A 15,213-nucleotide genomic window follows, 5' to 3' on the forward strand; every position below is an offset into this window, starting at 1 on the left:
CTTTGTAATGATGAGCGTTAATGATTAGAGGGGGTATCTCCCTCAATTATAGAGTGGATGAACTCTTGTTATGCAATTGATTAATTGACAGAGGTGCTGCAAGTTCAGGAGCCTCTCAGTTGGAAAGGTGTAGGAAATACTGCAGTCAGCAAGGTATCAGCAAGCACTTAGAGTGCCAGAGAGTCTAAGAATAGAAGCTGTTTTTTTCTTGGCCTTCTGTTTTTCAGTGTGGCAGCATCGCTGAAAGGTCAAGATGTTGTTTTAGCACACAGAACCACCTTTGAGTAACACAAGACAAAGAACGTGTCTTTTCTGAGAAGCGTGTAAAGAGAAAGCAATCACTTGCTAAAGCCTGCCCAAAAAACAATAGCATCGATCAGGGCTCTGCTCTGCTTCAGACAGGACTAGGGGAAAATGCTCTGACAGATGTGGTGATCATAGAGGGGAGACAATTGCATAACTATAAAGCAGTTAATGGATTGAATATTTAAATTACTGCTTTCATGTGCAAGTGGGTCCACCCAAAGTAGCTGATTAAAGCTTTTGGTGGACCTACGGTCTTTCCATTGTCTCTGCATAGCCATGAAAGCCACTAACCATTCACATTATATAAAATGATTCTTGGGAAGTTGAAGGTTCTGGGTGGTTGTATTTCTACAAGCCTTATTAAGTGTCACTATAAAATATCACAGGAGAAATGCTGATGAAATGCCAGGATCAGATTTAGCCTTGGCCTAAATGAACCAATCTTGTCATGGCATATTTGTTGTCATGTTGTGGCAAATCTTGGCCTAAATGTGTCTGCTAAACATTAAGGCTATATATCCAAAATCTGGGCAAGCAGCCAGATCTCTCTACATCTCTCTCTTGCGATCTCTCTCTCATACAAAACACATGTACACATGCATTCTATCACTGGCTGTTTCATAAACCCCCAGACAGTTTCTATCCTCTTACAGGTCAATTCGGAAGCATCTCCAGCAGAATATCAAGAAAGAGGTTGAATGAGACTCCAGGTACACTCTGTCACTTCCAGCGCAATCACATATTTTTTATGACTTTGGAATGTGTGTTGCGGTCATTTTTAGACATCTTTTATTGTGCAAAAACGGAAGGGTTGGCACAATGAAATTGGAGTTCCATGTAAATGGTTGTGTGTATTATTGTGAAAATTAAGTAAAAGTAACAAGAACAAGACAGACCAAAACTCAGCTCAACATTAAAATCCAATGATATTGTTTATTATAGAACAGTTAGTTCTTTGATTAGACGATAGAGATTTCATGAGTGCTGATATAGAGTATAATGGTACTCTGCTTTACAAGTGCATTTTATTAACCCTTAATTACAATTGTTATCTATCTTAGATTGTAACATTTGCTGTTATCTCATCAGAGTCACGTCATCAAATGATTTGTCAACAGACTCATATTTTTCTGTTTGCACAATAAATGGGAACATGCAGATAAATGTACATTATAAAAGTAGCCGGCCTGTGGTAACATAAACCTCCACAAAGTAGCAACCTATGGGAAAATGTTTGTGTTGTTTGGTGACAGTTCAGTACCAGTCCATTTGCGGAGCTATTTGTGTTGACAGAACCAAATAAATTAGTAAATAAACAAACAAATCATAACATATTGTAGATTATTAGTGTTAACTAATAAATGGCACTTGTGGAACTGTTGTATAAAAGCAATATCACATGTGATATTGTTTGATTTAATCTCTGGCAGAACTGGCAGAACAATAAAGGCTAAGTAAAACAATCCACACCCACCTCTTGTAACTTCTAACAAAACTCAACCTCTTCCCAGTGAGTGACTAAAATGACAATGCAGGGATTTCCAGGATTACAAGGCTTATCAGGGGAGCAAATCAAATACTATAGGCACAACTATATAACATAATCTACCACAGGCACCACCCCTCATCGTATGGATACTGTATAGCAGAATATGGATATGATTATAAGTGTTAATAGAAGTGCCATATAGTAGACTCAGAAGATCCTAATTATTCATCACACTCTCCAGTATATATTTCACTTTTCCCAGTCCTTTTACACAGGGATTCACCTTGACTTATAATTGTGCGTTGCACATGCTTTTCATACATGTGCCAAAAAAGGTAACACCTTGTGTTTCTGTTTGTCAGGGCTCCTTTATCACATAAAACCAGGTTGCGCTGGGTTATCTTATTTCAGACAATGGGCTGCGTGCTGCTAAGGCTTTTTCATGAGATTAAAGGCACTAATGCTTCAGATTGCAGTCATAATTCACAGAGGCCCTTGCGGTTGTGAGTTACAGCTCAACAGAAGTCACTGTGCCACTTTTGCCAGTTACTGAGCCTTTTTGGAAGTGTATGCTGGAGGTTTCTTGCTTCTTGGGGAGGTTACTGTTTCTTTGTTCTGAGCATGATGTCAAGACAACATTATCTTATCCATTGTACAACTTTCAAGTTCTAAAATGTCAGATTGACCCCTTTTTTGTTTCAGTTCATGACAGACATCAGCTGTAAGCATTTATAAACATAGGCAATTTCCTGAGATAGTGAAAAATAAAAATAGAAAAATAGATAGACTGTTTGTAAATGAGAATGTCCTAAAATCTAATCTGAGCTCCCCAGAGTATGAGCAATAATTATTTTCAAATAGCATTTTATTTCAGTTCATTCCTTTTAAGAATGAAAGTCTGTGCATTCAGGTAGTGGAAATCAGGGGTAAAATCAGTGGCAGTTTGATCTGCAGTGATAGAGGTGCCTCAATGATCTACAGTGATCATCTTCACACATTTTCAAACAGAAGAATGTGTAGCTGCAGTAGTCTTCACAGTTTGCCAGTTACACTCTGATGTGAATTGACAATGTTTAGGGACAGCTGCCAACATCCACATTTTTAGAATGAATTCTCTTGTTTAGCAAGGGAATTTTGTTGAAGAAACTTTGTACCACAATGATGTGATTATTTTTTATTGAAAGGAACACAGAAATAAATGTCACACTGGAGTAGTGTGTATAAAGCAAAAATAATTTATCAGTCATTGCACAGCTTATACTGTGGGTGTCAATACATATAAGGACCTAAAGGTTAAGGCTGAATCTAAGGATATTGTGCTGGATGGCGTGTCAAAGAAAAGGGTTACACAAGGGAGTATGCCATACTAACAATGACCAATTTTCTATATGATCTAACAGGAATATATATATATAAGAAGTGAAAATAAGAATCAGTAACTACAACAGATAGCACCCTTTTACAAAATATTTTTCATATCACAGAAAGGAACTACTAGATTGTATCTCATAAAATTAATACATTTTGGATATATAAATTAAATTTGTTGTATAATCATGTTGTGATTATCCTGTTCCATGTATTTAATTTTTTTAATTAATTCCAGTATTTAATTTTTTACCATACTGATGTCATGACCAAAATAGACTTCTATATCATTAATTTTTTAAACAATAAACCATAAAACATCACATGAAGCGTGTTATTCTTGAAAACATTTAAATTTTTTTATTCCAGTTAAAGAAAAAATACTTGGTCAGTCCAGTGCATGGCCCAGCTGACAGCCAAATGTATACACAACATCTTAGCAAAGTCTGCACAGGCTCAACTCCATTATCCTTGTTGATAATATGGCTACAACCATATTTACTTGCTAAACTCCACCTGTCCTCCAGCACTAATGCACCTCAAATGACAGCAGCTTGTGGGCATCATAACTCTAAGCATAACTCATAACACATCAAACAGAATTGGCAAAGCACTTCTCAGCATCTCTGCAGACAGCAAGTGTTGAATATATCAGATTGGCTTCCTAGAGTGCTGCTGAGGTCATTCTGTTCTGATTCTGAGTTCAGCTTCATGCCATAAGTCAGTGACCCCTTGTGTGCTCACAGTCTGTTTAAATAGCACCTTGGCAATAAGTGTCACAGAACGCTCATCTCCCGCGAGTCATGTGGTTTGGCCCGCCACGTACAGTTGGGAGGATCCCACACCTGGACCTTGTCCTGTCTGTGTATTTAAGCTGTTTGATGTACTTGGTCTTGTCTGCAATGCTGTGGACCTGTGCTTTGCTGGCATCTTTGCTGAACACACACAACAAGAGAGAAAATGTAAGGATTGGTTTATTGTAATAAAAAGAAATTGAATGTGGTTACAATAAATTTAAAACAACAACAACAACAACAACAACAACAACATAATCACCATCAAAAAGTAGAAAGATTAAAGCAGTTTCAATAGGAACTCATGTTTTTTGCTTTGATTGTTTAAAAATTCACCTGCTGACAATCTGAGGTTGACGGTTTATAGAGGAGGCATACCTCATTCCACCGCAAGGGATATAGCGCCTGCCTCGAGCTGAAGGGGTATCCTGAGGCTTCTCACCCGGGACCTAAATCCACATCAGCATCACTGGGTGATGACTCTCCAGATAATGAAGACCAAATGTTCTTTCATACTTTGTTTCTAACTACTGGGTCTGGGACTGCACTGTGCAATATCTATACCTTACTGTAAATACAATATTTGAACTATTATAATGGGAGATCACAAACTATTTACTAGGAGACAACTGTATTGCCTCATCTTTTTGTACACTGACATCTTTAATATATGATTTTGGCTTAATATATTTGTTGTATATACATACTGCTGTGTACAATGTGTGGTGCCTTGCACTGCTCTGTACTTTAGTATTTGTTTAAAACATTTGTCTACCTTGTCAGCTCTGAGGTGGGTTTCACTAATACTGTGAATAAGTTTAGTGAATAAGCTTTGTTTAGTCAGTAAGCTTACAGCATAGTGGCTGAATGGAATTAAAAATCCTAATCATATATACAAATAGACACTGTGCTGAATTGTCACCTTGGATTTCAGAGTGAGGACAGTGGCCCTGATGGTGGGCAGGTCTTTGGTAGGGATGTACTTTTCCACCATCTTATCAAAGTCGTGATGAGACGACAGGAACAGTAGCATGCGGCGACCAAAGTACCTGAGACAAATAACAGCCCCGTTCCCATGAGAGAACCATGAGGGAGGAACTTAAGGGTGACTCACAGCACACCAACAAATTGTACCAGTCTACTACATTTACTACAATTAAGCAGAGTCCAATATTTATTAGTATATTTATTTTACCAGGACACAATTCCAGTTGCCAAGACACTCTGTGTCTAAAAAACTTCTATTACTCTACAATTTAGCTGCATTTGCTGACTTCAGAGTGTCATAGTTAGGAGACTAAAAGAATAAACCAAAAGATTACTATCTGGGCATGTGAAAAGCTTTGATAGTTTTCCATCTGATCCTGGTACCAACCTGGTTTCTTGGGAAGAGTCTTGCGCCAATTTGGAGACTGCAGGTAGAATTCGATTAGTCACACCTTTTGTCCCAGACAATAAGCGGTCAGCGCCAATCTTTTCTATCAAAGTAGCCAAATGCTGAGAAGTGCACTTTCTTACTGCAGCATTCAAATGACTTTTGAGGAGAACACAAACGAGAAAAGAGAAGGAAATATTTAAAGGCACTCAAAAAAGTATGACATAATAACAAATATGTAGTAATCTAGTCAATGTATACAGTGCAATGTTTAACTCTTTCATCTTTAAAGTAACTTAATACACTTATCTATGAACTAAAGGCATAATCAAATTATCCTATTCTATTTGATGGCTTTAAAAAAAATCTTTAAGAGGATAAATCAACAAAAATACTGTCCAATGCCAAAAAACATTTCGAAACACCAAAGGATAAGTGAAAATAATAGCAAACAGCAGCCAAAGCGCTCTCATTTGTTGGCCTCTTGACTGCTGCAGCTAGATGAAAGCTATAGCTGAAAGCTAACTGCAAGTTAACTGACCCGAGTCCTCCAGCGAGAAGAGCGTTCATGCTTCGGGTGGGGGTGCAGTTCTGCACCATGCAGTCCAGGGCTGTGTCCACATCCTGCCTAATAAAAGCATTGGACTCTCCTGCTTTGTGGAGGAGGACCTTGGCTGTAGCTTCCACCTCCTGGTCCATACTTTTCTGCAGGCCAGAGTACAACTCTCCCAAGGTCACCACCGCCACGCGTGACACTCCAGAGCGTAGGTTCTGAACCTGGGGGAAGGAAGACATTCCAGCTTGTGTTATGCCAAGAAATGGCTTCATCACTCATTATTACAGTTAAATATGGCATCTAAAATGCCCTTAGATGAAAATTATTTTTATAATAATTTCAAGCATTATACTAACTTTACTGAAAGATCTGTGTAGTTTTTGGCAGCAATGTCTCAATAACATAGGCTGATGGTGTATGACAAAAAATTTAATGGTATTATAGGTTAATTTTAGGAATCAGACAGATTCACAGGAAGTTACAAGGAGTCAGACGCAATAGTGAGCAGATATAGTCACTTACCTCTTGATTAAGAACAAGGCAGACATCATGAAGCCTACTACTAAGCACATCAGAGTGATACCGTGCTAAACTACGCATGAGTATCAGGCCATCAATCTTCTTCTCCCTGTATGAAAATATTGGACAAACACAAACTGTAAAAGTAGGTTATCATAACTGAAAAAAGATTATGAAAGAGGGGACAAAAGGAAAAAAGTGATAGTGATAAAATCACTTTACTAATTTCTAAGCATATGTATCATATATGCAGAAAATCATAAATTACTAAACTGTTTTACTTGACCCTAGCCAAATGCATCATAATTTTACAGGTATGAGATTTACCAGTCATCAGAGCTAAGCAGTCTGAAGCTCTGAGTGACAGCAAGGTCCGGTTTAGAGAACGGCCGCAAAGCCAGCTGCTCATGGGGATTCTTCCTGGGGGTTCCTGGTGTGAGTTCATCTAAAGAGGAATACCGCACCACAAACAAACTGACTACTTATTTTAGGGCTACCAGTTCAACTTTGTTTCAAATCAACTTGACTGCAAAACATAACATTATTCAAGATGGCCAACTACATTTAATGGCCTTGCACAGTATTTTTTCTCCTTACTCAAAATGTTGTATTAGCTGGAAGTATGTGATTATCTTCATACTTCTGCTTCAGTTCAGTAGTTATTGGGCATTGTAGAGTGCATAAAACAACCTCTAATTGTTTTATTTTTTCTATACCGCCTAACTTCTATTTAGGACTTACACTTTATGTGGTGTTATCTTTGATGTCACAGATAACACTAATTGACTATAGGGAATCATAAGCTATGTAATATTGCATATACATGAACTGTGAAATCAACTGACCCTACTACACTTCAATCACTGCACATAGCTCTTTTCAAGGAACAGAGATGACATGTACATACAAATGCTCAGTTTTTGTATACAAACGGGAAAAGGGTTACTCTACATTTTATTCCAGCAAACAAGACCAAATCAAGGTTGCTCAAATTTCTTTCTGGGGTCTAAGTGACACCCAATACAAGAGTTTGTAGCAAGCATTTTACTGTGAAATAATTTGCAAACTGAGCTCAATACAGCTCTAGATTTGCCTGCCGACTATAACTGAAACACAACACCTTTCCCCACACTTACTGGAGGTAATATTGATAAGTTAGTAAGTCTTTGATATTAATTAACAGCCATTGTTTTCATTCGACACTTTATTCAATACCGTAGCAAGTAATGGAAAATATAACAAAACGTTAGTACATGCAAACGTTTGCTAATTTTGTGCAATTTGGGTCAACAAATGTATTTTTTATAACGTTATGATACACCAACACTATTTGAAATTGCCACCAGTCTCTGCCTGTCCCATGTTTAGCTCTCTCCGTGCGTAGTCAAAGCCTGTTAGCTAGACCTGATTAACCAGCCGAATATACGCTAGTTAGCTAACGTTCCTTAATAGCTTTAATGTAAACATGATCAATATGTAATAAATGCACAGATGATATTGCTATAAATGTATTCTTAAAATACGAACTGTGGTGTCCTCTAATTGATTAGTCTATTTAAACACAGCAAGGATTCTGCTGTTGACCAAAATCCCTAATAGCTTTTCACACAGAGGCTGTCAATGAATCCTCTGAGGTCCACGCCCAAACAGCAGAATGGTAAAAGGACAACACTCTTTTTAATGTCGTTTTATGGTTTAAAAAAATGATAGTAGGAAGGTGACTGGAATATTTAACATTCTTTGGAATATATATGGTTGTTTTTTTTTTTGTTTTTTTGCATTTTTAAACAAACAACTGTGCAGGGCCTTTAAAACACAATTGTGTGATACAGCGTTTAGAGCAAATCTATTTACTCAAGAGCAGTGACCATGCATGAAGCGCAGAATAACAGGTGACACTCACCAGAGCAGTTTGAAAGGGGTGGACATGCTCTGTTCAGACTGGGGGCTTGTTGGCGTCGTGGCAGCATGCGTCTGGAAGGAGCCGTGGGAGGGCTGGGACGAATGAAACTTTTGACCAGGCTTCTGGGTGCGTGTGTGCTGTTGGGGCTCGAGGGCAAATCATCCAGGAGTTCAGCCTTCGTGGATGCTAGAACACTACCGTTGCGCTGCAAATCTGATGGGAAGGAGATTAACAGGCTATGGTGACTACAGAGCTTCCATGAGTCTCAGTAAGCACGAGGAGGAGCATTCATTGAGGTCAACCGTTACCTTTCAGAGATGCCGTGTCGTCTGAGCCCACGTCAAATGCCATGTGTCTAAAGTTCTGCTTCAATCGTTGCATGTTCTGCCACTCCCCCTGTATAGGCGGAACTTCTTGCTGCTCCAGACGATGTTGATGCATCTTAACCCTTGCAAACCTAAACGGCTTTACCCTCTCCAACAAATACACATACATGAATAACCACATAGCATCTCTATTCAAGACTGTCAATCAGAACCTGGAGGACCGGACTGAAATTATGCAACGTAGGAGTCAATTTGCATTAAAATCTTATCAAATCGTTATTTTATCAAAATTTTACTGTCAAACTGGCAACAAAGTCATTCCATATCAACAGCACATTCAAAAACCACTGCTGAAGTTAGGAAAGATTAAAGTAAAGGGAATCAATAAATATTAGCAGATTGTTCAATAAAACAAAATAAACATTGTCTCACCGCTGCTTTTTCTGGCTCAGTGCTTTCTTCCGAATCCATATGGCCAGCTGAAACAGCATGGCCATACACCCCAATCAGTGGCTCCCTGGGGGGTTTTCTTACCAACTCCTCCTGTTCTGGGGACAGAGTCACTCCAGGGTAGCAGGGAGCACCAGTGAAGCCAAAAACTCCTGTCATGGTGGTAAAAAAGTGTCAGTTTAAGGCAAAGCCACATCAACCTCTGTGTACTTCACATATGGAGAAACACACCAGTCAAAAGTGAAGGCAGCTGCATTACAATCACAGTAAACAGTTTACATTTTCATCCTGTAATTGGCATCCTTGTTACCAACTATCAAGTTCTTACTCAAAATGTGATTAGATATCACAAAGATATAACAAAGAATAACTGAAAGCAAGACATCCATTCCAGATTAAGTAGAGCTCATGTAAATGTGTGACCCAACAATGATTCAGTTTCTTTTTTTTTTTTAATTGAATCCTGAAATCTTACATTTCAATACAATTTGATATTTCAGTATGATTCATTTTTAATTCTGACACTGCTAAATACTGAAGAGCCAAAAATGCTTTGGCAGTTTCCCACTGAACAAAGACACATTTTCTAAGCAATGTAGCTATGCCCTCACCTGTTTTATCCCCCCATGAGCTGGGGTCCCTGTGACGAGGGATCGTATCTCGCTTGTTGGGCCATGTATTGGACATGGACAGTGAGGAGTTTGCATGGCATCTACGAGGCAGGGTGGGAGTCAGCTGCACTCCCGGAAGAGTGGCCAGAGGGTAGGAGGGCAGCAGAAAAGACCCGGGGGGGGGTGGATTGGAAGGAACTGAAAAGGTGCGCTCTACACTGGGGTTACCAGACAGCAAGCGGTTGGCTTTGGGCAAACCTGTATGGAAAAGAGCATCTATTCTCAAGAGAATCTTCCATGACTATTCATTTGGCAGCAAATAATGTTCAGTAGCTCCTTTCATTTGACACTCAGTGAGTGAAGTTTATGGTCAAGTGATGCCTTGATTCCAATTATTCTATTTAGCAATATTTTACAACAAAACAAATCTATTGCAAAAATTATGCAAATGTGCTATTTTCTACATTTTGTATATATAAATAAAGTAAAATCAACATCAACAAGTCACCTCTGTCAGAATCACTGAGATTAGCTGCTTTTAAAATATCTGGGTCCGCACCAAGGCTACCGCTTCGACAAAGTCTACCCACTGTCTCTCTTTTCCATCCTGGAGCATCGGGCTGGAAAGGCTCTACTGAATCTGGAGAATGAAACAGAAACAGGAAACTTGAGGACAATTTGAAGCATCAGCTCAGCATATGTAACTAATAGGCACACATCAGACTACAAATGCATACCAAAAAACAACTAAGCGGTAAACAAAAAGTGAGCAATAGCAATTTAGATTTTATAACTAAAGACTTTAACATAATTTTAAGAAAACTTAATCATATGGTTACATTGTTTACAGGAGACCTCTGTAGGCTCTTCTTGGATTTGAACAGTGCAGGTGGGATCTTTTATCAACAGACTGCAATAAAAGATTCAAGTCTAGTCTTGCCTGCAGTCTTATAATGTCAATGCCAACTAAAATAGGACTTGGTAAAAATCACAAATTCCTTACATCACACAGACCGCTGCAGCACACCAGAGCTCAACACTGGCCTTGTTTCACCCAGCATATTAAAGAAGCCATGTTATATAGATGATTGCGTTTGCAGCCATCTAGATGTGGTATCAGAAGCCAGCAAAGCAACATGACAATGTTTTGTTTGTTTGTTGGGGCGGGTTAAAATAATGACAAAGTGACAACTATAATCAATATACATGTATAGCCAGTATTATACTAAGCTTCTATATCAATGGTAGGAAGCATTATCATCCTAGGCTAAACAAAACTGCCCAACAAATAATGTGTTTCACCGTAAACCCACCCTGCATGTGGGTGGTCATGGTGCCCACTCTAGTGTGCTCTACTCAGTCATCTACAAACATATCACTGCTAAAATTAGTACTGGAGCATGAAATACACTCAAATTCAGACTTCCTCTAGTGTTTCTAATAAATACTACTCCCATGTTTCATAATCCACACACTGCTACATTGTGTTAATGCTTCGGTGTGGATTTTAGGATATTTTTCATGATGCCAAATTTTTTTTCCATAAAGTACAGGAATATTGAAAAGTACTGAAGAACGCCCATATTAATAGCAGCAGTCCGAATACTGATAGAAACCCACTTCAATGTATTCCATGTACTCATACACATTTAAAACTTAACAATGAGTTAACATTTTCATTTCATGTCTTGACCTACATGTTACAAGTCTGGGTGGCATGTTCAAGGACAAATGTCCAGATAAATTAACACACACACACACACGCACGCACGCGCACGCACACACACACACACACACACTAATTAGCTAGATAATTAGCTGCTAATTTAAGGTGTGAAAATGAAAGCATGAGTAAAGGCAGAAACAGTAAAAGACACAAGAGACATGGGAATACAAATCAACATGTATTTATAGGTTGTATGTTGAAAACCTAGTAAGAAAATAGGACAAATCTAAAATAGAGGACACAAAGAGAAAACAAAGAGACATTTACTTACCAGAGTTTGTGCCACAGTTTTTCTGATTCAGCCTCAAGGAGGTAGTGAGATCTTCCACACTAAACTAAAGCAGCAACAACAAAAAACAGTCCCTTATTACTGAACATTTATAAGTAAGCATGTAGCAAACCATGATATTCCTTTTTTTAAATAGACATCTGTTCTGTTGTAGCTCAGTACACAATGCTTTCTTAACAAAAATGTACAGGACATTGTGCAATTTTATGCAACTAAATTACAATGAAAATAGTACTGAAACAGTTCAACATGAAAAATAATGGGGGTCATGTTATAAAAATGAAGTGACTCAAAACTTACACATTAGGCAAAACAGTTCAGGTCTGCAGAAGGGCAGTAATGTAAGAAGTAATGTTGATGGAAATTGGAATATGGAATAGAAAACTTGTAGCCTAACACAAATAAATAAGATTCACAGCTACATAAAGGAAAAAAAAGGTAAAGTAGCTTGTTGAGTTTGGAGCTGCATTCAAAATAGTACATTCTCTCATTTTTAACCTTATTTTTCCTTTTTTGTAATTCTGTGTGTGCATGTAAAATTAACTTCATGAGGTAATCACCCACCTTATCAGATAACTTTGCATTTGATGCACTGCAAGGCTGCTTGTTTACTAAACATGGGAGGAAAGACCTCTCCCAGGGTAGCTTGTTTTTCGCCTTCCTAGCGCTAACTACTCTCTTGTGTGACTGGAGGCCATCTGTAAGAGAACCAAAGCTGCCGTAGCCACTCAGTCGATCCGAATCTGGTTCTGTGTGGTGGCTCTGTGCACTGTTAACTTTCCCTCCATTAATAACCCAGTTCAGGTCAGCTCCAGAGCCAAACTGAGGTATTCGCCGTTGACCAGGCTTGGGGATGACCAGTGCGTATTCCACCATACCATCTGCAGACAATCGGGGGAGAATATGTCTGGCTCTTCGTGCCTGTACTGCAGCCATAAGTCCCTCCACATCTCCAGTGAAGTCCAACCTGTCAATGGCCTTCATGAGTAGCTGTTTTTTTCCTGTGTCAAGACAGCAGTCAAAAACAGCAAAGAGCTCCAGAGCAGCATGTCGGACCCTCTTTTTATTGTCTGCAAGATAAGGAGCCACTACAGAACACAGATTAGGGATATTGAAGTCTTTTCTGGGGTGTGTGAGCATAGCAGCTGTGATGATGTTGATGACATCTTCTCTGACTCTGGAATTTTTGTGCCTTAGCTGTCCTATTACAAGTTCCAAAACTTTCTGTGGACCTACAATCCTCATGAGGTGACGAAAAATATTCATGTACTCATTCCGGGGAACAGTCCGTGCGTCCCCCAAAGTTTTGAGGGCCACACATACAATCTGTTTATAATGTCTGTCCAAGGCGTAGTCCAGGTTTTGAACCAGGAGGCTGATAACCTGTAAAGTGCCATACAAGACTTTGAAGTTTGTATCATCCAGAAGTCTACGTAAAAAATTGATGAATTCCACAATACTGTCAGAGGAAACGGTTTTCAAGTCCAGCTCTGAAATAATGTTCTTCAGCTCTTCTACCCCATTTGTTCGGCTCTGGTAGTTCTCGTGATCAAGGAGTTGTTCGTGTAACTCCGGCGATATTAGCGCATAAATCATCATTGATCAGACTCATTGATCCAATCACTGATTTGGAAAAGCAATATAGCCAGTTGGCTAGCTAGCGCACTTCAGCAGCGTGTTGGATAGGTGCTATATCACCAAGTCAGTTTGTCAGGAGCTCAACTTGGAAAGAATCCGTTAGCTAACTAGCTAAGCTAGTTAACCTAGGTTAGCAATCGCAATCGCAGTAACGCTACAGTTCAAGCAACACTGTCCAGTATTGTTGACAATTAGGATATTTACAAAGACTGTGTTCTCCAACAAGAATAAAAAGCACTTTCCTCTTTTGAATTCCAGTACGATCTTGAAAGTTGGGTATATGTAAACACATAGACTTGCTCGGAATTTTCTTCTCAGACCATCGTTCATCACAGTTCATCGTCTGGAATCAAAAAAACACTATGTCAAAAAACAACTGCTTCCATGGTGACGCGAGTTCTCGTAACCGCGAAGATTCGACCTCGCGCGTGAAAATATGGGAATTGTGACCAAATATGCTTGACCGTATTGGACCATAAATTATGTTCATTCAAATGGCCTATAACGATACAACAACTCTTCTTATGTGTAGCTGTTCACAATAACGTTATTCTGCGTCCATATCTCTGTTTAAGGACATTTACATGGTATAAAATCCCAATGGATGTCTGTACTCTAAAAAAAAGCTCAGCAGGTTTTCTAAATTTCACCCGTATGTCCGTGGTTTGTGGGTAATTTCAAATCTTTTGCATCTTTTGCATCCACACTAAAACAATGTTATGTTCCAGGGTGTATGGAACCCTCCAGATTCCAAACTATGTTTGGTATTAAATAGAGTTATTTTGTAATTCTGAACTGTAGCTTTTTTGTAGACACCAGATGCATACATTAGTTCTGGGTCTACATAGATTCAGAGAATCCCAAGTGAAGTTAAAGAAATATATATTTTAGTTTTAGAATTAAGCCTAGAGTGAGCCAATAGTGAACTTTCCCAGATATACCTAATTTAGTGTGTCTGTGTCTTAAACAACCTGGATCTCAACACCACCAAGATGTGGAAATTATAATGTACTTCAGGAAGCATCCTCTTGCACCCTCCTCATTAGTCATTAAGAAACTGGTCAATGCAGTGGAATCCTGCAAATTCATTTCAGATGCAGGATTCTACTATTACAAAGAAAGTACAGAAGCGCAGGTATGTCTTAATCAAAAGCTTAATTACATTTTAGGCTCCACTAATGCACAGTCCAGAAACCAGCTGCAGCATATCATTGAGTGCGCTCAGAAAGTCATCTTTCTCTTTCTCTCTTTTCTCTTTCTCATTCCTTGCTGAGCTTCATCAGTCTAGAAACTCCAAAAGTTCTGCAAATCCCTTCACCTGGATGTCACTTATTTCAGAAACTCCCCAATGGAAAACACTTTAAAGCATTCAAAACCAATACTAACCAGCATCTGACCTGTTTCTTTCCCAATGGCATATCTTTGCTGAACCACAATCCTCTGCAGTCCTGATGAAAACCAGTTCAATTGAATTCAAATTTATTTCTGTAGCACCTTTTACTACATTCATTGTAACAAAACAGCTTTACTGATGTCAGAGTCTGGACCCCCCACTGAGCAAGCCAAAGGTGACATTGGCAAGGTAAAACTATGGGTGTAACAAAGAATCCTCAAGAGGAATCAAGACTTGAAGGAGGTATCTGTCCTTAAATGGTCAACACCAGACAGCACAACAACAAAATAAGCAATGAGATCAAAATATCAGTAAGAAAGGAGTCATTTAGGAGCAAATAGTGATTAGGAATTAGGAAAAACTTAGAAATGTAATTACTGCTGAAGCAATTCACACAGCCTAGTGAACTGTCATGTTTACAAAACTGTACCTTACATGTCACAAATTTTAATTCATTTTGCAAATAGAAT

The 15,213-nt window shown here is 38.8% G+C and overlaps 1 protein-coding gene across 1 annotated transcript; it reads right to left on the reverse strand.

Annotated features, from left to right (window-relative positions):
• Positions 1-3,950: 3,950 nt before the first annotated feature.
• Positions 3,951-13,370, reverse strand: LOC145655533 (TOG array regulator of axonemal microtubules protein 1-like). The gene is made up of 13 exons (XM_081709054.1): positions 12,277-13,370; positions 11,695-11,758; positions 10,206-10,337; positions 9,621-9,955; positions 8,619-8,784; positions 8,311-8,523; positions 6,735-6,852; positions 6,411-6,516; positions 5,874-6,109; positions 5,333-5,491; positions 4,880-5,006; positions 4,294-4,406; positions 3,951-4,098 (listed from the first exon to the last, which is right to left on the reverse strand). The coding sequence occupies exons 1-13, from the start codon at positions 13,309-13,311 to the stop codon at positions 3,951-3,953; spliced, it is 2,952 nt and encodes a 983-aa protein (XP_081565180.1). The 5' UTR covers positions 13,312-13,370.
• Between the last annotated feature and the right edge of the window lie 1,843 nt (positions 13,371-15,213).

The sequence above is a fragment of the Electrophorus electricus genome, unplaced genomic scaffold, assembly GCF_041902795.1.
Source record: "Electrophorus electricus isolate QZ-2024a unplaced genomic scaffold, ASM4190279v1 Scaffold27, whole genome shotgun sequence".
Taxonomy (NCBI): Eukaryota; Metazoa; Chordata; class Actinopteri; order Gymnotiformes; family Gymnotidae; genus Electrophorus; species Electrophorus electricus.